Source organism: Mauremys mutica, chromosome 1, assembly GCF_020497125.1.
Source record: "Mauremys mutica isolate MM-2020 ecotype Southern chromosome 1, ASM2049712v1, whole genome shotgun sequence".
In the NCBI taxonomy this organism is placed as follows: Eukaryota; Metazoa; Chordata; order Testudines; family Geoemydidae; genus Mauremys; species Mauremys mutica.
This window is the reverse complement of record NC_059072.1, coordinates 216,109,006-216,135,333: the sequence shown is the minus strand read 5'-3', so window position 1 is coordinate 216,135,333 and position 26,328 is coordinate 216,109,006. Positions and strand designations below refer to the sequence as shown.

At 37.1% G+C, this 26,328-nt stretch overlaps 1 protein-coding gene across 16 annotated transcripts in view; it reads right to left on the bottom strand.

The window, feature by feature from the left end:
• Positions 1–26,328, bottom strand: part of DMD (dystrophin) — a 2,044,659-nt gene that overhangs the window by 1,069,233 nt on the left and 949,098 nt on the right. For 14 of the 16 annotated variants that reach the window (XM_044996713.1, XM_044997415.1, XM_045002732.1 and 11 more), the window contains 5 exons: positions 16,760–16,939; positions 15,745–15,873; positions 13,655–13,825; positions 3,831–3,953; positions 959–1,096 (listed from right to left, as the gene is read on the bottom strand). In XM_044996713.1, coding sequence (XP_044852648.1) covers positions 959–1,096; positions 3,831–3,953; positions 13,655–13,825; positions 15,745–15,873; positions 16,760–16,939 — 741 coding nt within the window. Of the gene's footprint in view, positions 1–222; positions 399–958; positions 1,097–3,830; positions 3,954–13,654; positions 13,826–15,744; positions 15,874–16,759; positions 16,940–26,328 lie in introns of those variants that run through there. The other 2 variants (XM_045001116.1, XM_045001884.1) reach the window with 2 other exon arrangements.

Below are 26,328 nucleotides of genomic sequence, written 5' to 3'. Positions count from 1 at the left end.
ACTTAAATCTCTTTTCTTTGTTAATTAAGTTATTGTTAGTTTTACTAATGCTGTTTGTTAAGGTGCAGTGTATAACCCAGCGGAGCTAACAAGCTGTTCTATGTAGTGGCTCTTTTGAGGCAGCGAACTTGCTGTTACCTCTGAGTGTCCACTAAGAGGGACTAGCCACTTCAGGGGAGATAGTTTGGGGAAACTAAGATCCGGAAGGGTTGTTGGGGTCACCTTGCAAGAAGCAACTGGGTTGGTGGAAGACAGGGTGAGACCATCTTGCTGGAAGCAGGCTGCTGACATCAGGGATCTGAGCCAAAGCCACACAGCACAGAGGCAGCCAAGATTACATGGCAGGCAGTGACAGAACCTCGTACTGGTCTGAGTGAACTCCTACAGCGTCACAAGGGTCCAACTGTCTTATCATAGTTATGCAAAATACAATGTTCTAGAATTGCCACTAAATCATACAGCATCTGTAACTGTCAGATAGTTAAAGCATGCAGTGCTAGCAAGATTACTGTTTTTGTTCAGCACAAAAGTTAAATTGAATGAGTGAAAAATCCCTCAAAATTAACATTATTTATGACAAATGATCCTAACTAAGGTCAGGGGTCTAAAGTGCAGTAGGTGAAATATTTACAATGTATGTTGAGTGATAAAAATATTGTTAGGCAACTGAATCCTTCTAGTCTAATTGTCATCAATCCCCTGAGTGTAAAGTTACAGTGTTCTAGGGACAAAACATTACTTTTTAACTGAGATGTTTAAAATAACCTTTTTTGTTACCCGTCAAGATATTGGAAACATTTGACCAGAAATGTGGAAGCAAATATGTACATACAGTTGAACTGTTTAAAATTATTAAGCAGCAAAAGAATAATTGTTTCATTTATCCAAGGAGAACACTGCCCTGCAACAAAAAAAGATGTTATTTTAGGAAATGTGTTCACAAATTTAGCTCTTATACCTTGAGAGCATTATGTTTAGTCTGCAACAGCTGTTGCTTTATCTTTATTTCCTCTCGTTTTCTCTCATCTGTGATGTTTTGCTGTAGAGTGTCTCCCCTTTGCAGCAATTCTTTTACAGTACCCTCATTGTCTTCACTCTGATTAAGAAAAATAACAGGTATAACGTGTATTTTAATCTAATTAGTAACGCAATAAACCCTAGGAGACACATATATAAAAATCCTACAAATTATCAGGGGAAATAATCACCTAGTTTGTGTGTAACTCACACACCTTCTGGGTGTGGTGTTGTGTTCCATCTAGTGGCAGTGAGACCACTTAGAGAGAGTTAAATGAGTCTGCTTTACAGCCTTAGCTAACAGTCAGTTAGCTCCAGAGGTCACAGATTCGATCCCGCTCGCCGATGAGCGGGGTCTGTCGGCGTTACCTGTGCTTATAATTTTATACTAGAGATGAAATGTTTTTATTAACTACAGTACCAAAAATGTGTAAAGCTCCTGAAGAGTCTAATTACAGCAGGACTTGAAAACCTGCAGATGTCTGAGATTAGATTTCATGCAATGTCCAGAAGTTATGACTAGTTCAAAAAGTTTTGAAAAACATTATTCTCCCCACATTAAAAATATCCTCTCTTTAGTAACACAATAAACAAAAGTAAATTTCTAAACCATGGGTTATACCAATTGATGTATTTTTACAATCCTTTGTTGAAATTCAGACTTAAAAAAAAAAGTGCACAGCACCACAAAAGAAGAACACAAGAACCCCAAGCAGCAGTTCTTTGTTTAATCTTCTGTAGGATGAAGTTGATTCAAGGTTGAATGTTTCTATAATTGAATAGTCACTATTCAGGTAAAATACACCAACACTGAAAAATGAAAAAAAAATCTTTATGGAAGAAATCTTTGAAAATAATTCTTAGATTTTCTATGGAAAAGGTAAAGTCAACTGTATGCCACTAAACTTGGGGATTTTATCATTTGAAATCTACTTTATGTATGTACTAAACTATATTCTTTAAAAAGACTTTGGGGCATAATGGGCCTTTGACAATTTATGCCAGCTGAAGATCTGCCCCTGGCAGTAAGCTTGATGCATTCCAAACAGATGACTCTAATGAACGCTGTTGTAAAACGTTAGTATTGTTGTCTGTAAAAAAAATAAACAGCTGTGTTAACATTGATTTCAGAATTAATATCAATGACTGGCTTGAAACATCTGTTTAAAAATATATAATGCTCCACACTTCCTCATAAGTGATAGGCATTTGATTTTGCTGAACAGTCAGACTGCTCAATCCACGGACAGAGGGTCAGACATATACAAAAAGACCATTATCACTGGCCAGCCAAAGAATGGCATTGCACTGAAAAGTAGGGTTGCCAATCCTCCCGGATTGGCTGGGAGTCTCCTGGAATTGGCCACGATCTGCTGGTGGCTTTTGAAAATAATCTGGGAGATTTTAGGCCCCTAAAAGTATGGTCGGCAACGCAGCAGTGCTAAGGCAGGCTCCCTACATACCCTGGCTCCATGCAGTGTCTGGAAGCAGCCGGCACGTCCAGCTCCTAGGTGCAGAGGTTGCCAGGGGGTCTCCGTGCTGCCTCCCCCCACTACCGAGTGCTGACACTGCAGCTCCCATTGGCCGGGAACCATGACCAATGGGAGCTGCAGGGATGGTGCCTGCAGGCAGGGGCAGCACACAAAGCTTCCTGGCCACCTCTGAGCCTAGGAACTGGACAGACTGGTTGCTTCCAGGAGCTGCCTGAGGTAAGCTTTGACCAGCCAGAGCCCATACCCCGAATTCCCTGCCCCAGCCCTGAGCCCCCTCACACCCAAATTCCCTCTCAAAGCCTGCACCACGCATCCCTTTCTGCACCCCCTTGCCCAGGCTTACCTTGGAGTCCCCTCCCACACTCCGAGCCCCTTGGCCCCACCCCCCAGCCCTCATTTTCTCCCACAGCCCAACTCCCTGCCCCAACCAGTGAAAGTGAATGAGAGTGGGTGGCAACAGAAGTAGTGGGGATGGTGGGGGGGGGGTAACGGGGCCTCAGTGAAGGGGTGGGACAGGGCAAAGGTGTTTGGGTTTGTGCAGTTAGACAGTTGGCAACCCTACTGACAAGAGCCTAAAAGTGGGTCCCAGTCCAGTAATCCTCAGGATAGTAGTCATGGCAGAGCACCCCATTGTTCTAAATCCTTTTAATGCTGAAGCTCCTTCACCTATTGTCCTAATGGTATTCACTGCATAAAAATAGCAAATCCATTTTTAGAAAATGGTATTGGTGAATCATTAAAGAGCTAAATGCACTACAAATGTTATTTTCAATAAATATGAGCAGATGTATGTGGAATTCATTGGTGCACATCAAAATCATATATTGTTTCTTCCAATGAACATAAAACTTGAATTTGTCTACACTGAATTTCTTCTGTCATTGCATTGTCCAATTGCCTAGCTTTTCTACATCAAAGTGACAATACACTCTTTTCTACTACAGACAATTAAATGTTTTCTGGAAATTTTGCCACTTCACTTGTCACTCCCTTTTTCATCTCATTAATAATTATATTAAATATCACTGGCATTAGTACAAAATCTAGCCTGCCCTGTAGGTTTGCTCTACGGTACTGATAAACGTATGAGTTAATACAGAATTGTTTCTTTGAACAATACCTAACCATAAACAAATGTCACTAAAACTAAAGTATTACTCAGAACAGTAAATGCTAACCGAGTTCATAATAAATCCGTATAATTAGCATTTGTCTAAGTCCAGTGTAAAGATCCAAATGCAAAGGTTTCTAATGTCTGCCCCAGCTTTTTTATTCACTTCCATTCCTAGTTCATTCATACTTCCATCACAACCAATTTACCATATCTTTATTGAAGTCTTCCTCTTTCAGATTCACCCCTTGCTGAATTTCAGCCTCCAGTGGTTCAAGCAATTTTTGTATATCAAAGTTAAACTGCTCCAATTCCTTCAAAGGAATGAAGGGCTACAAAAAGAGGAGGAGAGAGAGAGAGATTGCCAATTTAAATCACAAACTTAATATTTTTATTAGAAACATAAACCAAAAGGAGACATCTGCTCTACCCCCTATTGCTAAACTAATAGCACACATTATGTTTCCAGCTAATATGTTACAAAATACATTCAAAATAACTAGTCAAAGTATCTAAAGATGCCAATAAATATAAACATTTAACAATACTGTAGTAAAATGAATATCAAAATAATGTCATAATTTTATGGTGAGTGAAGACAAAGAGAAAATAAGTCCTGATCTTCCCTCATTCGTATTTTCAAAAAATGTTCTAGTAAATGATATTATATAACACTTTTCTAAAAAATTAGATGTTAATGCTGTTTGACCAAGTCTGGTCTGTCAGAAAGTACTCACAGCAGCAAGCAAAACATTCACATTCAAGTGGCTAACCACATACAATTATCTTAAATTGAGAATAATTACATGGTATTAATTTTACTACTCTTAAATAATTTCTCTGTCACAAAGCAGGGCCAAAGGATCATATGATTGTTATACAGTACCTAACTTATCTAATACACAACTCATACACCTACATAGATATTTCTCTAATGATGTATTACAAAAACCTCATAAATAAGGCTTGCATTTCAAAAACATCACTGAGAAATGTATCAAACCCAGGCAAAAAACTTTGCTACTGTCTTATATAAATCATTATATCTAATCTTATTACCACAGCCTTTAATTTTGAATTTAAAAATGAGTAATGGCTACTTATGAACAACAGTAAGCAAACTTTTCTTTTGTTTTCCTTTATGCACCATTTGGGGAAAAAATTGATGTATGAGTGCTTATTTACAATTTAATATAAATTCATGAGTGTATTCCAAGAGTTTATTATGAGATAAAAATATCAAACGATTAACAGACTAATCTTTCTTTGTTTAACTCTATAAGCACTTGATTCTTTCTTGATTATTCTTGCTTTAAAATTAGAGTTAAAAGTACCGTATTTATCGGCGTATAACACGCACAGGCGTATAACACGCACCTTCATTTTAAGGGGGAAATTTCAGGAAAAAAACTTAAATTTCAAATAAAGGACTTTGAAGCAAAATAAGGGTAGCTCAGAACTTGTTTTATTAATATTATTACCACTTATAAGGTAAATAATGTAAAAGGACAGTAAAAAAGGCCGCTCGGGGGCTCGGGCCGGGCCGGGCCGCGCCGCTCGGGAGGGGGGCGGGGGCTAGGGCGATGCTCCGCGGGTTAGGGCCGCTCGGGGGGGGGGGGGGGACGGGGACGGGGTCTCGGGCCGCTCGGGAGGGGGGCGGGGGCTAAGGCGGCTCTGGCCGGGCCGCTCGGGAGGGGGGCGGGGGCTAGGGCCAGGGCCGCTCGGGGGAGGGAGGGAGGACGGGGTCTCGGGCCGCTCTGGAGGGGCGCGGGGGCTAAGGCAGCTCGGGCCGGGCCGCTCGGGAGGGGGCTAGGGCCGGGCCGCGCCGCTCGGGAGGTGGGGGCTCGCGCAGGCCGGGGCTCGGGGCTCAGGCCCCGCCGCTGGGGGGGGGGGAGGGCGGGGGCTCGGGCCGCTGGGGGGGGGGCTAGGGCCGCGCTGCTCGGGAGTGGGGCAGGGGCTAGGGCGCCGCTCCGCGCCGCTGGGGGGGGGGCGGCGCTTTTCTTTTCTGCCTGGGGCAGAAATCCTAGAGCCGGCCCTGTTAAGGTTATATCGGCGTATAACACGCACACATCATTTGCCCCCTATTTTCAGGGGGAAAAAGTGCGTGTTATACGCCGATAAATACGGTAGCTTTTTAAATGATTGATACTTTCAGATGCCAGATGCAAAATTACCCACTTGTTATAGTCAGTGTATTAAGCACCAGTGAAACCTTCCTTTATCCCCTAAGAAGTAGTATATTCAATTGGTATTATCTATACCATAATAGCAATGTGTTGCAAGATCATCACAATCAAAATAATACAGTAAGAACATTATTAGGGATAGGTGGTGGATTAAGAAAGACAATAGACTTGGAGTCTATTCCTGGCTCTGCTATTTATCTGCTGTATGACCTTGAACAAAATTCACTTCACCCAACAGTGTCTCTTCCTCAACACACTTTCCCTTTCTTCTCTATTTAGCTTGTAAGTTCTTTGAGCTCTCACTATGTGTTTGTATAATGACTAGCACAATAGGACTCTAATCTTGGCTTGGGTGTCTAGATAATACAACACCACAAATAAGTAATAATTATATTTTCATTGGTCATGATACAGTTGCACTATGGCAGTTGGGCTCCATCCTGCAAACTTGTTTTTACATAAGAACTCCAATTACACAACTGAAGTATTCATGTGAGTGTTTGTAGAGTGAGGTCCATTGATTTTCTTACTACTGTCTGCTTTTGTATTTTGTTCAGCATTAGTTCCAACATTTAGTCCAACATATTCCTGGTGACATGGGTAACCCCAAAAGCCAATTAATGCTTTCAAAACTGTCAGTTAAAAAACAAAAAAAACAAACAAAAAAGAGTAAAGCACTACTGACTGGAGATGATAAATATCTTTTAATTTCATTTCTCATTTAGGAGGTCTATGGATTTCTCACTCATGCACTTGTCCTGGAGGTATAACAATTTGGTTTCAGCTGGGGCTTTGGTAGCTTTTGGGAAATTCAACCACTATCTTATGTTTTTTTTCCAGAAGTTGCAACAGAAATATATAACATATTTTGTAAAAGGATTGTATATTGATTTAATAAAACAGAAACCCATTATTAAATATTGTTGACATTAACAGTTTGAGTCATATCTTATTTATATTTTGAGTGTTGTGTAAGATATACTTTTACCACCATTATTTTAACAACATGCAATGTTTCAATGATTCTAAACATCTTACTTTACTAAACAGATATAGGGGAAACCAAAAATAAGCAGAAAGATGCCATTAGTAATTTTAGCATTGAAGGTTTCTGGGGCTCCAAAAATGTTAAAGAACTGTAGAATGGTTGACTTTAGTCATTATGTTTCTAACACATTGGGGTCACCAGGATTTTACCAAGAAATACAGAATTATTCTCAGAGCAGTCAACAATTGAAGTGGAAGAATTGTTAAACAAATCAATAGTTTCCCCTCAAATGCTTTGAAGATTGCTTTAAAATTATTTTAAATGTTACCAAAATAAAAACCAATAAAGGAAACAAGAACAGGAAATACAGAAACATGATTAAATTGTGCAAAAGCTGACAAGGAAAAACTGAAAGAGGCAAGTAGAAGGAAGTGAATGAAATGAAAAGGCAGAACCTCGTAAAATGCATAAATATATCTTTTTGTAGTAGATCTTGACATAATATATTTGTTAATTTAAGATGTATGTTAAAAAAGTATGCAATTATTGTCATATCTTGGTGAGTTTATAACAAATAAAATCAAATGTGATTCCTCACCCTCTACTTACAATTTTATGATAAAAATTAGCATGAAAATACAACTCATCAATTTCTACCTTGACTTGCTCTTGAGAAAATTTCAACATCCTTAACTTATACTGAGTAAATAAATAAATACTATTACTTAGGACATACAGTTTTTCAGTCGATGAATCCCAAAGCATTTCATAAAGGAAAGTATCATCTCCATTTCTCAAATGGGGAAACTGAGGGATAAGGTCATATGTCCAAGTTCACAGAGCAGGTCAATGGCAGACCCAGGAGTAGAACCCCAGAGTTTTGACTCCTAGCTCCGTGCACTATCCAGTGGATCAGGCTGCCTTGATCATTTCAGTTGGAGATGTGGGTGTCCAGCCCCCACTAAAGTCAGTTCCTTTAATCAAGGACAGTGAACTATATAATAAGATAATTACTTTAAAGTTATTTACACAATTTGTAGAAATGTTTTGTACAAGTGTCACAGCATTAAGACATCTCACATGATAGGACAATAATGTAATGAACTATTTTTTAATGTTATGCCCCTATTTAGCAACATCATACTGCGACCCGTTCAGCAATGTTCTCAGATCTTTATTTTGTATCTGTTGCAATGAGATCTCTGCAGTGCGACTTTTGGAAGTGTAGATTACATTTTGGGCTTGTGGGTAAGAGATTCTTTGAGTGGAGTCCTTCTGACCTTTCTGCATGACTCGAACAATTTCACATTGCATATTAGATGACGTTCTATGCTAGACCACCATGCTGAATGTGAGTCTGAATTATCAGCATTTGGTGAGACCCTGGTATATACATGTATTCTTTTCAATGTGTCATCCGGGAAGGACTGAGAGATTGCAATATCATTCTCATAAATAATCAGACATACTTATATCCTTCCTTAGCAAAGGTAAATAATGTATAAATATTTCTTGCTCTGGTTGATGAGATGACTTGTATTTTGCCATTCTCTGTGTTCGTATTCAGGTGTGTGGTTTTTTTTTCTGTTGTTTGGACTCGGGTTCAGTGTACCTTCCATTCAGAGAATTCACTGGATCTATCAAATGTAAAGGCTTGTAATAATTTGAATTTTAGCATTTGATTTTCCTTCCATTTACGCTGCTTTAAAGTGAGTCTGCTTCTGAAACCATGTCATGTAACAATGGTAAAGAATCACAGAAAGAGCCAATTTCATATAGGACTGAACAAGGAGCTTTATTAGATATGGGCGGAAAAAGCATTACCACTAAAGTTACTCAGTGTCAAATTCTCTGAAAAGCTTCTCCCTGGGAGGGGCTGGAGGAATACTCTGGCTTCCAACAGCAACTTTACACACACACAAAAACCCACCAAAAACAATAAACAGCTCTCTGAACTCAGGATTTGCTTACTTAGCATATGACTATAATAAACTCATGTGCGTGTTGTGTCATAGGATATAAAAAGTCAATTTAATTTTCTACTACACAAACAGAAATTTCTTCTCATGGATTAGCCAGGTTAGAGAAGCATCATGGTCCAGTGGATAGGGCACTAGACTGAGGCCCAAGACAACTGGGCTCTAAATCCTAACTCTGCCACTGACCTGTTGTGGGACCATAGGCAAGACATATCACCTACCTGTGCTTCTGTTCCCCTCACACTTTTTGTCTGTCTTTGTATATTTAAATGTTGAGCTTTTCATGGCAGGGCCTGTCTCTGTGAGTCTGAATGGCACTTAGCACAAGGGGAACCTGATTTTGTTTGGGGCCTCTAAAATCTACTGTAGTATAAATAATAATATGACAGTTCCCATATGGAACAGTAGTGAGGCTGTACCTCCAGAACTATGGGCAGGCATGTGACTCTCACTATGAGAAAGATGTTGACTAACTGGAGGTAACTCAGAGAAAAGTAACAGAAATAACTGATGTATTACAGTGGCTTATAAGGCAAGATTACACAAAATAAATATGTCTAGGTTTATGTGACTACTTATGTGACACAAGTATATGGTACAAACGCCAAGGCTGAAGAGGAATGGTTTAGTTTGTAAGCAGGAGTAATGGGATAAAACTGAGCTCAGGAAAATGCAAGTTAACAGGAAACAGTGAGGTCAAGTTGATTGTGAAATAGCTTTCCAAAGAAAGTGGGGAATCCCCATTACTTCAGAAATTAAATGCTCAGCCAGAAAAAGCACTTGTTCCCATACTGAAGAGAACAAGGCTACATTTGGAGGAAGATGAACACATTTTTTATAATAGATATTTCAACAAATTAAAGATGTAATATTCCCTATCAGTCCAATAACACTTGTACCATAATGACCAAAATGAAAAGAAAATTATTAGAAGTTGGACCTACTTTTTACCAGGCCATTTAGAGTCTCCTCTTAAGCTCAGGATGATGTTGACAAGTAGTAGGGATAGGAAAATATATTGATTACACTAGCATTCTGAAAGCAGTTATAACTTTAGCATTGCTTATTAGCATGTTAGAACATTTATGTATTCAGCATGCACCATATGGTACAGCTGTGCAGTATGTATCAACAGAACTTTTTTGGATTCAGTGGCATAACTTTATGTTAAATTTATTTTGCTATATATCCACATAGCACTTACGATTAATTTCTTTTAAATTCATAATGTTCACAGTTACTGATGGGAAAGTAAATGTCTTTTTGAAAAAGACTACACATTTGCTGTTGTGTAGTACACCAAAGGAAAGATGTAGGTAGGTCAAACAAGCTAACACATTAACAACAAATGTGTTCTTGGTCAGGGAAGACTAAGAAATAACTTTTACACATCTTTGAAGAGTGGCATAATTGGAAACCACTCAGATAAAAATGTACGATTAACTACAGAATTAATAAAAGCAGGAAATTGTTAGCACTTGTTCATATTATGAAATGAGGTAGGCTTTGATCCCCACCCCCATAGAATATCATGTTCAAATAGCTTTGGGGTCTAGTCTCCCACTGATGTGTGAGGAAGCCATGAGCTCAATTCTCATGAATTCTGAGCAAATCTCCACCTCCTAATATCAAAGGGAGACTTGGTTATTAATTCCTATAATGGGAAGCTATAAAACAAACTACTGCAGTTCTGAGGAGCCTAGCAACATTTTTCCATAGCTTTAAGATTTAAGATTTTTTGAGAGTTAACAGTGTCATAAAAGTTCTGATTTAAATGATGCAAACTGAAAGTCACTGTTAATTTCTTGATTCTTCAATATGTGACTCAATAACTTCTTGTGACAGGCAAAATAGAATAGTAAAGAGCACACTTTATTATGCCATAATCACTACATTTAAAGTTCTCAAGGAATCAAACACCAAGGGAAACAAAACTCCACATTATTTCATATTTTCTTTCATGGTAATGCATCTTTTCTTATGACCAATGATTTCCATTTTCAACAGTGAGCTATAATAAAAATAAAAATAATAATAATTGGAGATATGCCAATTCCTAGGACTGGAAGGGACCTTGAAAGGTCATTGAGTCCAGCCCCCTGCCTTCACTAGCAGGACCAATTTTTGCCCCAGATCCATAAGTGGCTCCCTCAAGGATTGAACTCACAACCCTGGGTTTAGCAGGCCAATGCTCAAACCACTGAGCTATCCCTCCCCCCAAGGGATAATAAAACTGGCTATGGCACAAAGAATATGTTGGTTACATTAGTCATTGGTCTCCCACCAGGATGGATGAAGAAGAAATGCCCCCATTGATTCTGTTAGATTTCTTAGCTGCCTTTGATCATCAGGTGCTGTTAACAGGGATGCAGTCTTTGGTAAATACAGGTGTGGTCAATTAAGTTGTTCCATTTTGTGTTTATAAGAGAACTCATAGGGTAGTGTAGATCCACTGCCCCAAGAGATCTCTCTAATGTGGCACTGTGAGGTTCTATTCTGTCACCATATGCAGACCCAAATACTTCACAACAGCGAAGGCTGTGTTGACCCATAAGTTCTATACTTCAGCAATTACTTTCCAAGAGGTATGTACTGTACTTAATATGCAAGACCAAGTCACAAAAATATATTATACTACAAAAATCTATTATACTACAAAATGAAATGAAAAACAAAGCATCCTTTAATTCACAGTCAATTATTCTATGGTATAAAGAGGAAGACAAAATGTCGAAGAGAGATATAGCAATGTAGACTTTTGTATAAAGCAGGGGATAGATCATTCCAAGAAATCTCAGGTTAACATACTTTCAGTAGACATATGTTATACCTCAATACAGAATTATTTTTGAAGTTCCTTCTCCTATATTCCTGACATTCATTCAAGATATAAGGCTAAATTCAGATCTGTGATACGGGGTTAGGGGTCCAGTGATGTCAAGAGATGAGGGTCATTGATGAGAACTAAAACAGAATTTGGCACATTGGCTCAGATTATCTCCCTTTCACTTGAACATGGAGGGGCCGATCTTGCCTGCATCCCTCCCCTTTCATGTCCTCCTCTGTGCAATTGTTTCTCTTCCCTTGGACATCACAAAAGCCTCCCTGTGGTGTTTAGAGTCAGTCTGGAGGTCCATGATAGCATGACAGCAATAAAGTCTAGTTTCCAGGAAGTCACTGGTACTGGAACCAGTGCAGAGGCACTAGACCTTGGTAACAATAAGCCCTAACCTACAGCAGATCTTTGTGGATTCCCAGGAATCTCTCATGTTTGGCAGCAAAGCCCACAGTCCTTTCAGCCAGGGGGAAAAATCCATGCTCCCAGTGGGGCTTTCGACATGAGAGTAAATCTATGAATGATAAACTCCTATGTTTTGATTATTATTTTATAATTTTTTTACTAGAGCCAGGACTTTAACTTTCTTTAATTGTTTTATGCTTTATATTTTCCTGGCAAAGAAAATAGTTTAGCCCACTGGTAATATAATAGTACTATATTGATATAGTTGTCCTAACCACCATCAGATTGTTAAAGTCTCTCGCCCTTTCCTAATCCCCATTACTTAAAATGCCTGCAGGCCTTAATGCCTTTAAATCCAGTTTAGTTTATAATCATATTTGCTTTTTGGATGATTTAAAGAGATAAAAATCCCATAGCATAATGGTTTTAATCAAAGATGAATTTAAACAACTCTATACCAAGAAGCTCTGTGGTACTGAACTATGATGATATATTAACAATTAAAATAAATCTGCCTTAATGCAAGTACATATTTAAAACAGTTTTACAAAAAACTCACATGTATGTAGCTTATTGTTATAACTGCAAGTTTTTGTTTTGCTTTTAATACCAAAGGAATAGATAATGATTACCCAATTTGCCTGGAGCAAGAGGCAGCAGATCATTGCAGCTTGGGAGGAAGATTGCCACTTCCTCTTGGTTCTCCCACCACGTGGGAGGAATAAACTGTAGCAAGTCTAAGCTCAGCCTGACACATTGGAGCAGCTACAACAAATGGTGCATTTGGGTTTGGGGAAGGAGAGAAGGTTCTATCTATTCCTTGCCCTTGCATTTCCACCTGCCCTGATTCCTCTTCCATGCTGCTACCTAGGATGCATGGTGGTCTAATGTGGATTAGGTAATTTTTGAGCCATGTTCCACACCACACATACCCGGCCAAAATTTGACTAAAAATTACCTGTTCCACATTAAGACCATATTCAGCACAAAGTACTTAAACCAGCACCTAACTTTAAGCGGATGAGTAATCCAAGTGAAGTTGATGAAAATATAAAGAACTTTGTTGAGTCAGCGTTTGAAAGAAAAAGACCGGATAAATGTAATTGAAAAAAATCATACTAAGAAAAAGGCCATTTTAAGTTGTGGGAAGAGCCAAAAATCATAGTAGTTCCAACGGTGATATATATGCTTAAGAAATAATTATTCCATTTGCATAGTCTATAACTACTAATTTTGTCTCTGGGGTGCAATTCTAGCCTCACTGAAGTGAGGCCAGGTTTTCACTCCTTATAATTTAAAAAAGCAGCTGATGTTCTCTGTGTTTAATAAACTTTGTTCATGAATAGATACCTTTGTTTAATTCTTGAACACATTTTTAAAGACGAGCTACATGCTCATGAAAATACTCATCCATGAAATGGCAACAGAATAAACATGACAAACTCCCACCCCCCACATACACACACACCAACTCATTTTTCCTTCCCACATACTTAATATTTACATTTTAATTATATATCTTTTTATTGTTCCTTTGAAAAATGTGTTTGGGGGAATTTGATTTCCCCTATGTAGGACCATGCACCTTTCGTAAAGCACCACTTAGCATGCGTCTCCACATGGGAGCAGTTCCTCCTACCTTTCCACTCTTAATTCTTTGTGATATAGCTGCAAATCGCTGGTTGAGCTCTGACATTTTAGGCTCTATTACTTTCCTGCAGTGATCTCCACGGTTTGTCATCAAGTCTACTGCCTGGTCACGCACAGAGTCCACCTTTGGACGCATATCATTCAGCTCAGCCTTTAAGCGCTACAGTCCATGAGCAAGAGACAGGGCTTGAAGTTAGTAATAAATGCAAAGAGAGAGTGAGAGAGAGAGTGTGCAAAAGAACAGGGAGCAAAACCAAAAAGCAAATTCAGATAACTGTGTGAGCGTGCATATATAATAGGGGAGCTTTGTATAGATAATCTGTCTTGACTGTGTAGCCCTCAGATTTAGAGAAGGTGTATGTATATACTTTATTAATGATCTACACTAGCATTTATTGGAAGATGATGGAGAACATATTTCCAGTTTTTTTCTAGAGAGGCTGTTTCTTGCAATATTAGTGTACTCAGTGGAAGAGGTAATTTTTTCAGGTCAGTGGGAGTCCTAAAACTTAAAATGTAAAGACTGTGTCTTGATCTTTGTCCTTACCCAAGTAAACATACTGTAAACAACATTTACATGAACCTTGTGTGTGGGAAAAACCTGTGTGTTTGTTGCATGCTTTTCATGAATAGGAACAGTCAAATTACTCTCCATCAATAGCAACAAATAGTTTTGGTGAACACAGATTTATGATTTTGAACATAATTATTTTTGACCATATGTCTTCTTGACTACAGGGAGGTATTCAATAACAAAGAGGAAGTCTACACCACCATGTAGCATTGCTAATTTTCTTGCTGTAAAATAGTTCTATTCATGCTGTAGCACTATGGTACTATTGTTCATGATGAAAAAAATGCTATGTTAAATGCCCAGAAAGGAGAAGGGGAGCATAATCACCTGCTTCTGCTGTTGGAATCTTGAAGGTATTGCCAAAAACAGGCAAAAGTATGTAAGTGTAGGCTAAAACACTGGAGATTTGAAACATAATTGGGCTTTAGGATTTGTGTTGCATTGTCTACAGGTAATGACTGTGTAATAGGAGGTTATGCCTGTATTGATGGAAAAGATAATTGTACTTTATACCTTACATTGGCAAAATTGCTCATCCTATTAAAAAGACTGCTCTGTAATCCTGCTAAGATCAATGTTATGAAGCATTGATTTATTCCCTGAATAAATGTTGGTTTGAAAATTATGGCTGTATTGAAATTTGTGAAGTTTTGCTTTAAGCAAATTGTATCACGCTAATGTCAGTAAGACAGTCCAATTTAGATTTCACAAACTGTTCCTTAATTAGCATGTACTGACCATGTTGTCAAAGCATGGTCAAATATCCAGGTGACTAAATGTCATACAAATTCATTCAGAGGAAAACAATCAATACAGAGCATAACTCAAGGCAGAATAGAACCTCAAGTATGAAAAACTGTCTTAGACTGGATGCAAACTCTGAGCCTCATATGCTTTACAGTGCATGTCAATTTTTAATAAATTGGATCTGATGATATCGTAGTACTAAATATGCCCTGGATCTGAGGGCAGATTTGTTGTTTGCAATGGGGACCTGTACATGCATTGTATATGGCACATAATATCCCTTCTATAAATTATAATCCACTTCAGCTAGGATTATTCTCAGTTGTATGTTGCCAGTACAATCAGTGTTTGGTAAGCTAAAACATTATGATATGAATAGCAAGCACACAATGATTCACAAAAGAAGGGAGCAGAGAGAAAAAGGAGCACACAGATACATTTTCTTTTTTAAATAGATGCATTTGAGGTAATAGTTTTCAGCAGATAGGCTTAAGAATAAGTGTTCTATTCACTATGAAGTTCCCAAGCCTTAAAATAACATATTTCATTTTTTTTCTACTGCAGGGCTTACTTTTGCTATTCATTACAATATTATTAAGCAATTTATAAGCTGTTGGAGGATAGTTTTGTCAAGAGAAAAATAATGTTTCACTATCTTTCATGATGTGCTTTAAAACCTCTAGGCTAAAAAGCTTAATGTATATAGTTTTTTAGAATAATATAATAATAAATGCTTTCCAGAAAACTGCATGTGTTACCTTAAAAACTTCCTCTTTTTGCTGAGATTTTTGTTTTTCAGATTCATCCAATAATATTTCAGAACGATACATCCAGGTTGTGATGTTAGCTACATTCTGATCAAATGTCTCAATTTGCTTTTGATATTCCTGTATGCAGAAAATGGTAAGTATTTATTAAAAATAATCAGAGCTGAAATAAAAGAAATCCATATTATGCAAACTGTGGCAAACATTACATACATTATAAAGCTAAAATTAATTACATTTTTCCAGTAGCTCTCTCTCTCTCTCTCAAATATGAGTATATGTGTTTATATCCATTGGCAGTATGTAAATATTTATATGTATTACAGAAGAGCAATAGTGACATATTTAAGGTAGAAGTGGGTTTTTCAATTTGACTTGGACTAAAATCTCTGGTTATTGCACCTACGTGAGTGAATTTAGTCCCTCACCTCTTTGAAAGCCAATTGAATGGCTATTTAAAAGTCCTCATTTTGCCTAAGGAAGAATTTAAAAATGCTTCCTTTTGGAAAATTTGGATTATTGTCTCATCTTTTTATGAATCCCTATATTTATACAAATACAGCTTCTAATACCCAGAATCTCTCTCTCTCACACACAGTCACTCCTATTATCTGTGTGAGCAAATGACATTGCCCTGCTGAATTTAAATTTTTTAACCTACTCCCATAATCCGCCATAGCTGCAGATAGCTACAACAAGAGGGGCCTTGGTGAGGCAGAAAAGAAGAGATGCCAGCAGTGAGTCTCTATATATTTGTTACTCTGCACACACACACACACACACATCCAAATTCTTTGTTTACAACCCACAAAACACCATTGAGGTCAGCGGACATATCGACACAATCTGGTGACGGTGCACCCATGTATACATGTATTCTAATGGGGCCTAAAAATGCAATGTAATGGGGTTGAGCCCATAATATTGACATCCACACCTATCCATACACTTAGGCTTAGTATGGTTTGGTGATGGTGAACTAGAAGCACAAATACTTTTATCTTACCAACAATAGGTTGAACCACTCCTCAGCTCGTGAAGTTACTGCTATCCAGTTACTTTTCAGGAGGCTGAGCTTATCATCCACTAGACCTTCTTTTTCCTTAAGCACTGTCCTCAAACCCTCTCCTAGATCACTGATGCTCTTTAGATGGAGCTGGCGTTTTTCAATCTCCTTCTGTGTTGCCTGTGGAAAGTGTACCCAGGATGATTACTTAGTAAATATGAAAAGCTGTCTGGAAATAGAACACCTCAAGGAATCAAAAATTATATTTGTCTCCACACTATGATTGTACAATACAAAATGTTAAAACAGAATTCTAATGGGGAAAAAAAAAACATCTTCACTGGTTTGCTATTATGCTATTATTATGCAGAATACTCCAAAATTAAAGCATATTCTTCCAGCTCTAAAGACATTTTAAAGATGTCTCATACCCTCAGAGTAGTTTTTGACCAATACCTTAATTTAAAAGAGTGTTATTACTTGCCATTACAGTACATAGTTCTAATGTATCATGCCAGATGTTCAAATTGTATGATCAGAAGTTTTATTATTTAAGACAAAAGCCTAAGAGCTAATTTTTAAATAAGAAAAATTATCTATTAAAACACCATGCAAATCAACGTTATAGGATAACTAAATTGAAAATTATCAGAGGGGCAGACGTGTCTGTAAAAGCAGCAAAGAGTCCTGTGGCACCTTATAGACTAACATGCATCTGACGAAGTGGGTATTCACCCACGAAAGCTCATGCTCCAATACTTCTGTCTATAAGGTGCCACAGGACTCTTTGCTGCCTAAACTGAAAATGTCAGTACTTTTTTCATTACAGTGTCACAACCCTAAAGGAATAGCAATATTATTATTTTTGAATACTGTAGGAACCCTCCCCCCCATCCAATGCAGTCTTTTTCAGCTGTAACTCTGGCCTCTTATCTGTAGTAAGGTACTATCACTTGGGATTATACCCTGCAGACTAAAATTCCCCAAATGGCCCCTTTCTCACAGTAAGAATGAAGATCAAACCTGGGGTGCCCTAAATATGCACATAGTGGTACAGCCCAGCCTCCCAACAGCTCATTGGCCCTCTCATTCCCGTTATGTGCTTAGATTTAAAATGATATGCAAGATTACCCAATGTACTTATTCTGACTAAAATTTGCAATAAAGATGCAAGAAGGTTAGCAAGGGAAAAACCTAAAATATAAGCCCTATGTAAACTAGTATGAAGTGGCAAACAGAAATATAGCCACAACTAAGATTTGCTGAATTCTCAGCAGGTGGCTCAATTTACCATCACTTGACACCACAGCTAATCAGTTATTAGGGAAAATTCCTTTCTGACCCAAAGCTGGTGGTTGCTGCTCAAACGATGCCGGCTTGCACCTTTTATCTGATTAGGGAACAAAGACCTAACTCAAAATGGCAAAGCTCAGAATGGTGAGATTGTTAGAAAATGCTCGGAATGACATATAAAATAAAGTGAGTGGAAGAGACAGCAGCGATAATGAGCAGTCACCAATAAGAGAGCAGGAACTGAGGAATTTTCATGAATACATAACTACACAAAGGAGAAGAGCCTCGGCCATCAAGAGATGGACTGGTACAAACCTGTCAACCACCATTTCCTGTATCCAAAAGGCCAGTGTCCTTACTGACGTGGAACCAAATTTACAGCCAATCTCCACTACATCTCGTATAATCCCACATTGTTAAGCTTATATTAACGTGTTTTCAGTAAAAGCAAAGCTTGGCAAACATAAAAAGTAAGGAGAATAATTACTCCCATTGGTACAACAGCATCCCCAAGTGTACTTAGCAGATGTTTTTAACTTACCGTATAGCAGCTATTTGATGCATACATTAATGATCTGATACCATTTTTTTCTCTCAAAAATAAGTTTTTACAATTACATTCCAGATAAGCAGTTTTAAATGTTCTACCAAATTATGTAAGCATTGAGGAAGAAAGTTATGTGAGACAATTTAAAGAATATTAATAGAGGGAATATGAACAATCTTTTCTAAATTTCAGTTCTATGGGACTTGAAACAGAGGTTTGAGATTTTGCCAGCTTCCAGTTAGTCTGGAAGAAATGTAAAGACAATCTTTTCCAGCACTGTTTGATCTCTTCTGCTCTTGGGGAAAAAAACATACTCAATTTATTTTCAACAAAGAATACTGCTTGGCTTCAGCTTTGGGTGAAGGCTCGGTCAGTTTCTATTTTGTCTGAATGGTTTAGCCAATCCAGAGTTTGAACATGTTTTGAATGAAACCTTTGAGACGTGTTCATTATTACTTATGACTATAATTTTTTATATATATGAAAAACTCGAGGCAATCTTGATGACCATCCCCTCCATAATACAAAAACATTAATCCCAACTGGAACTACAAGGTTTGTCTAATCACAATCTAACTTTTAAACAGGTAGATAATTTTTACACTATTAAGTCAAATCTTCACTAATTAAAACTGCAGTTCAATGTCAGATATGCCCTTCAGGTTGTGACTCAAAGTCTAGTCTGTTGAGCTTCTAAGTTGAGCAGAGCTGGAGTCATCTCTCTCTCTCTCAGATACTGAGGTTTTGACCCATTTTTTCCCCTTCAAATATAAAAAGCTGTTGTTCCAATTACCAAGTGCTCATCCTGTGCTCTGGGCACCCAGACAATAACCAAAAGTACCAATCTCATATGTTAACCACTGTAAGAAATAATAGACTGATCATTCCACCAGAGGTAATTAAGCGACCTGCTCCAAAATGCTGACCCTGAGTAAGATAAGACAGCTTGCCAAACTATACTGAAATCAACAGCAAAACTCCCATTGATTTCAGTGGGGCAAAAATTCCATCCTATACGTTTCATCAGAAATTCTGGACTGGCTTCACTGAAAATCTATTTCCTTTAGTTACTACATAATTTCTTTTATCAGGTCATTTTTTTTTAATATGAAATTCAGAATCCCCCCCATCTCCATGCACTGTTACTCGGTGTATATTTTCCCCACAGTAATAAATCAGACAACTTTAGCATTTTTTTATACAATAGCACAAAAAAATTGAAGTACTTTTAACAGATTTTATATATATATATATATATATATATATATATATATATATATATAAAGATTGAGATACATGTGTAATGACCCCTTTGTAACATTTGGTATATTTATATTACTTAAAACTTAAAATTACACACAAAAACTATATTAAAAGAATGCATTTTTAGGTTGCAGAGTCAAGCACTAAAAGTTCGGAATTACCAAGTTATAGTTGCTCAGATAACATTAATTCAGTCACCTTGTGTGTTATGATAAAGACATTAATTAAATGATCATATACATTTTTTCCACAGGACCTTTACTGCATTAAATGCACATATTGGATGCACAACAGTGGCAGAATTAAGCTTTCGCAGACAATCGTAAGTCTGGCATTTTCTAACTGTGAGGGTTTAACTTTACAACATAAATAACTTTCTTTTAATATAGTCTGTGAGAGTAAGTGTATGTGCAAATATATAGTGTCAGATCTTTAGGACACGTCATTCTGATCCTTTTGTATGTTCTCTATTTCCTTTAAAAAGCAATTTTGTGGACATTCTTATAAATAAATTTTGGACATTTTCTTAATAAAATTATAAACATAAAACACTTTTACCAACAAAGGATAAGTAGGAGCAAGGAAATCTTTAACATGAAACTATACAGTGAAGGCTTCCTTTGAAAATGTCGTGTTTAGGTTTCTTCAATTATATTTTATAATGATGAAGTAGTACTAGTATACATCAAATTAAGCTGTGTTTGTTCTTTTTGCAAGAGCACTAGGACCGTGACTAAAATAGTATTGAGGATAATACTTTAATTGCATCAGTCGTTATTATATTTGCTTTAAAAATTCACAAGCAAGACATGATGGATGAAAGATTCTGTATGATTTCACGCTGGATATATAAATCCCCAAGGTGATCCTAACAACTCACAGAAGCCCTATAAAGGAAGGAAGTTACGTTGCTTAATTCTCACAAGTGGGAATACTGTATTACTCAGACATTGACATGATATCCTTCTTACTATATCAGTCCAGGAATTTAATTTATTTATTTATTTATTTATTTATTGCACATCTATTATTTTGACTGTGTTCTGGCCCTTAGCTATGAATCATCTGGCACAATTTTTTTGGCACATTTTATTTTGTTGATCTCATGGACAGAAAATATATTGCAAGCTACATTAGCCACTGTGATTCAATGTATTTCGATTTAATTTATACTCATTACTATTGTACACTCTCAGCTAAAATATTATATTAATGCCCTAGCAGTTGGAGCTGGTATGGAAGTTTTCTTGGTAATGCTATCTGGCATTTCCATTCTGAAAACACAATGCCACAGCAATCAAATCTTTTATCAGACAAATCTGACTTTAAAAGCTAGGTAAGTCCGAGAGACTTCAATGTCTTCCATGATAGCAATTCCACAACCTCTTGTTACAATTTTTTTTTTTACTGTTTAATTATTTTAGTTATACAATTATTTCTAACAAATCTTTCTTTTTCCTGTTATACTTGTTACTTTTTAATAATAGAATTGTACAAAATAGAAAAATAAAAACACTAGCTTGTCCCTTCCCTGTAAGAGGGCATGACTGTTGTGTACAGAATATTATGTCTAGTTTTATGTGACTTAAGCAGGCTTTCACTATTTGCTAAGGAGAATTTTTTGCAGTCAAATATCAGTCTTAGGATATTTTTTCTTAAATTTCAGATTAAATTGGTCTTTACTTAATTTCATATACTACTTCTGGTTAGACAATCCCTCTGCTTTATAACCTCTGGTACTGAACTGAATGGACTACAGTAATGAAGAAAAGTGCTGTGCAGAAAGGGACTGTCATCTCCCTGGTCAATTATATCCACAATGGCATGTGTCCAGTTTTCACATGGCTATCACCACTGATGTTTTCCCCTTTCTTTTCTAACTTCCAAAAATTAGTGTTTTCTAAATATTTCTCTACAATGGCCTTTTCCTGGCCCAACCCTCCTCCCACAGCAGTTAATTGGGGATTTGCCATTAACTTCAGCAGGAGGAAGATAGAGCCAAATGCTCACCTTACCAATAGTAGTACATTACCAGGAGTACCAAGCTGCCTCATTAACCTCACACTCCCACACCTGATTCTGGCACCCTTATTCATGAGATATTATTTTATTTTGTGAAAGGTTCCATTGAAATTAAGGTAAGAGCATCAGGTCCTCACCGAACATTAACATATTGTTAAGAAGTAGATCTAGGATGACTTCTCTGTTTGGGCTCTCTACTTTCCAGACCTTCACATTTTCCTGTGTGTAATTCATGAAAGTCCTTGATAATTCATATTATCTATAAAACCCCATAACATGCACTCTCTCTCTGTAGTGTGACAACCACCTCTTTCTTCATGTCAAGGCTCAACATTTCTCCTTCCAGAATTGGGGGCCCTGGAGTAAATCAGTCTTGCTCCAAAGGTTTAATTCTTAATTATAAAATCCTAGTGCCATCAATATTGGACTGCCAGTGCATTAATTAGAGTGTATAATAGTAATGAGTATAAATTAAATCAAAATATTCTGAATCACAGTGCCTAACACAGCTTAGCAAATATTTTCTGTCTTTGAGATCAATAAAATAAGTTTAAAGACTTAATTCTGTGGGGGGGTTTTGTTTGTTTTTTAACAATGTTTACAGGATAGGCCATATGGTTGACTTGAGAGGTTTATTTAAATACATACACACAAATAAAAATGCATTTCCTAACTCCCATAGGAAGAGTGCCTCTCTTATGCTGGCTACCAATCACCGGTCACCCTTTCCAACTTATTCTGGGCTCAGCTACTCATTCCCCAAACACAAACACCAGGTTTCCCTTCTAAAGGGAAACAGCCTTTTACCTAGGATATGCCTTTTCCCTTTGCTGCACACAAACCTTCTCCAGCTTGCTTCTCACCTCTTCTCTCTCCTCTCTCTCATTTGGAAGAGGTTTTTAAAGGTTATAGGTTGCCCTTTAATTGGACTCAGGTGTCTATAATTAATCCAAGGTAATCTCTTTTCAGTTCATAGGAAAAAAGGCTTTCACATTCTATGGCTGATTTACCTGTCTTCAGTCACCTTTTCAGAACTGTCTGGTCTGATTTTGTCACAATAGATACAGATGTATTAAAGCGGAACATTAATATCCAGGGTTCCCAAAGATTAGAAATTGTTTATATGTTTTAAATCTTTTTTCAACCTTCCTTTAAAGCAGATTTGAAACAGTCATTGGTTTTGTCTGCACAGATTCAACTCCAGTTCAACCAAGTATTGCCTGAGAATTTCCCCATATCTTTAAAAATAATTTTAAAATGCTCAGTTACAGCAGTCCTTGCAGGATTTATAATTTCTTCACAGTGTTCTGAAACATTAATAATCCTGTATTGGAAACTATGTCTTTGAAGAATTAAGACTTATTACATCATAAAATTACTGCTTATTGAATCATACATTCAATGAGCCAAATTCTCTCTACAGCACCTTTACAGAGATGTGATTTCACTGAAATCAAAGGAGTGGACAAAGGTATAAAAATGGTGTATGGGGTGGAGAATATGCCCATATATGTATGTAAATATTGCTTTATACATGCTAAAAATTTTCCAAGTGGAACATTCCTGGTAATGGGATTATAAACTCAGCCTGGTCTGCCTATATACACTTCAATAAAGGCCTGCTGTTTTCACCCAGTGTTTTTTAGCTGAGCTGATTGAAGCAAAAAAGAGGTGAAATGACTTGTCGGAGGTCACACAATAAGTGATTGGTTCAGGCTGGATTTGAAGCCAAGATTTGCTAGATACCAGCTTTTTAGTGTAACCACTAAAGCATCACTTCCTCATGAGAATATGCAGTCCTATATAATATTTCTGCAGGTTAGCAGAAACAGTAACACAGGCTTGGTTCAACTTTAATTACAGTTCAAGTTGGTTCAACCATTCAGCACATTTCTCCTATATGAAATTTTAATGAACTTTTCTTGCCTTTCTTGATTGTCTTAGGGAGAAAAAAAAATTAATGGTCTACCTGTTTGTAGCAACAGTAAGACATAACAAGAACTTCCTACTGTGTAACTGCACTAATCAGCAGACCTGAAGCCCTAATTATGCAACTTTTAGAGCATTAAGGTTCATATCCAGTAGTTAAATTAAAATGAATTAAAGACAAACCTTTCCATTTAACCTGCTTCAAGGGTGTATCCATCAGAATTATATGGTAAAATAAAAAAATAAACTAGCTTCCCTGAGCATGCAGGGAAATATGCAGATAGTAATGCAGCTACATCTCCATTTCAGCAGGAAGGTACTGTGTAGTTCAGCATTAGCAAACAGTGTTTTTGTTCTCTTCACTGGAAAATGCACCAGGTGATTGGCAGGCTAGTTCTGCATGATTACACACTTCTTCCCTTGAAAATCTGACATTTGTCATTTGCTATGGAGGATGAGATCACAGGATTAACCAAAACTTCATGCAGTCTGATGTAATATGTAGACTTCACCACAGGAAAAAGAAGTAGGTGAACATGAAAAATACTGAGTAGTAATCGGGGTTTCACAAACCAGGGGTAAACTTAAAAGTAAAATAAAATAAATAATAATAATAAATAATTAGAATCACATTCTCCAATGTCTCTTGCTGTGATTCTAGATGATACATTTTAAAAGTATATTATTATTATTCTAGGATGATGACAAGAAAAGCTTATGCACCTTTCAAAGCATTTACATATAGAGGCAAATCCTTTTCCTATTCACTTGTGCGGCAGAAAAGTATATGCCACTAGAAGATTAACGTTTCAAACTAAGAAAAAAGGCTCAGATCACATCATATGGTTAATTAGTTAAAAAAAAAAAAAAAAAGGGAACCAAAACTAAATCTTGTTCCAAACCCTGAATCCACTGCACTCTTCTCAAGGAGTATATACAATGGTGTCCATATATATCTACATTACAAGGTGAAGTTCAGTAAGATCTTTCACTTTTTTTTAGCCACAGGTCTACTGAACAAAACTAATCTAGGGGAAAAAAAATTAGAAAAATGTTGGCCTGTAAGCATCTGCAATTTATATATAACAATATAGCTTCAGCGTTCTCCTTGTTTCTTGCATGTTGTTGAATAACTAGCTTAAGCTTTGGATATGGCCATAATCAGAAGATATGTATAGTCTGAGTATACTGATCACTGAGTTTCACATGATTAAAACTCAGTTATTTTGTATGGCTTGCACAAAAAAAATAAGCACGCTTCGCAGCTGAAAAGATAAAGATAGGCTCAAGGGGTGAGATACCTGCATGAAGTGAAAGTTACGGAAAAGGGGAAGCTAAATGGAGTTTTGCCTTTTCTTTGCCAAAATTTTGAATGCATATTTAAACCAAACCCTTAAAAGATTCATCTATGTCAGATTTTATATGCATGTCTGTAATGATGCTGATTGGTTTTGTGCATGTTCTTATTTGGCTATAGTGACTGTAATTAAATGGTAGCAACATCATAGAATCATACAATATCAGGGTTGGAAGGGACCTCAGGAGGTCATCTAGTCCAACCCCCTGCTCAAAGCAGGACCAATCCCCATCCCCAACTAAATTATCCCAGCCAGGGCTTTGTCAAGCCTGACCTTAAAAACCTCTAAGGAAGGAGATTCCACCACCTCCCTAGGTAACCCATTCCAGTGCTTCACCATTCTCTGAGTGAAAAAGTTTTTCCTAATATCCAACCTAAACCTCCCCCACTGCAACTTGAGACCATTACTCCTTGTTCTGTCATCTGCTACCACTGAGAACAGTCTAGATCCATCCTCTTTGGAACCCCCTTTCAGGTAGTTGAAACATCATGGTTATATTTTTTGATACTTGTGATTACCAAACATACATATAACCAAAAGTTTAACTATATGACAAAATTAATTCTTTACTGCATCAAAGTGGCTATTAAGGAGCTAATTGAGTGACTCAGAATATTATGGGCTGAATATGTGTTTCACTCTTTGACCATACTTCCTGTTTGTGGGTGGGGGTTTTGTCACCATTTTTTAGTATGCTGTTCCAACAATAAAGCAGCATGTTCTTTAGCCTATAGCACCTGTAAGTAGATGGTGTTATTTTACCCTGTGTGGGTCCCTGTATTCAATACATTTCACTGTAATTAATTACACAATTTTTCTTACATGTGTACATAGTACAATATACTAGAACCAGTAGATTAATAATATGGATTATTACTCTGAAATTACATTTTGACTTTGGTGTAACTACAATGTAATTATAGTTATGGTGAAAAAGTAAAAAAGCAAGCAGTGTAAAGTATACACAGGTTGGTTGGTTGTGCATACAAGTACTTTATTGCAATTTTGCCAAAAAGATTCTGTGTATTTTATACCACCCCGCACTTCAATAGTTTTCTTGGTTTTGAGCATGCTTTTTAGTGTCCTTTGTAGTGTAGATCCTTTTATTTTATTTGTTTATTTTATTTCAAGGATAGCCCTAGAGTCAGGAATAAAAT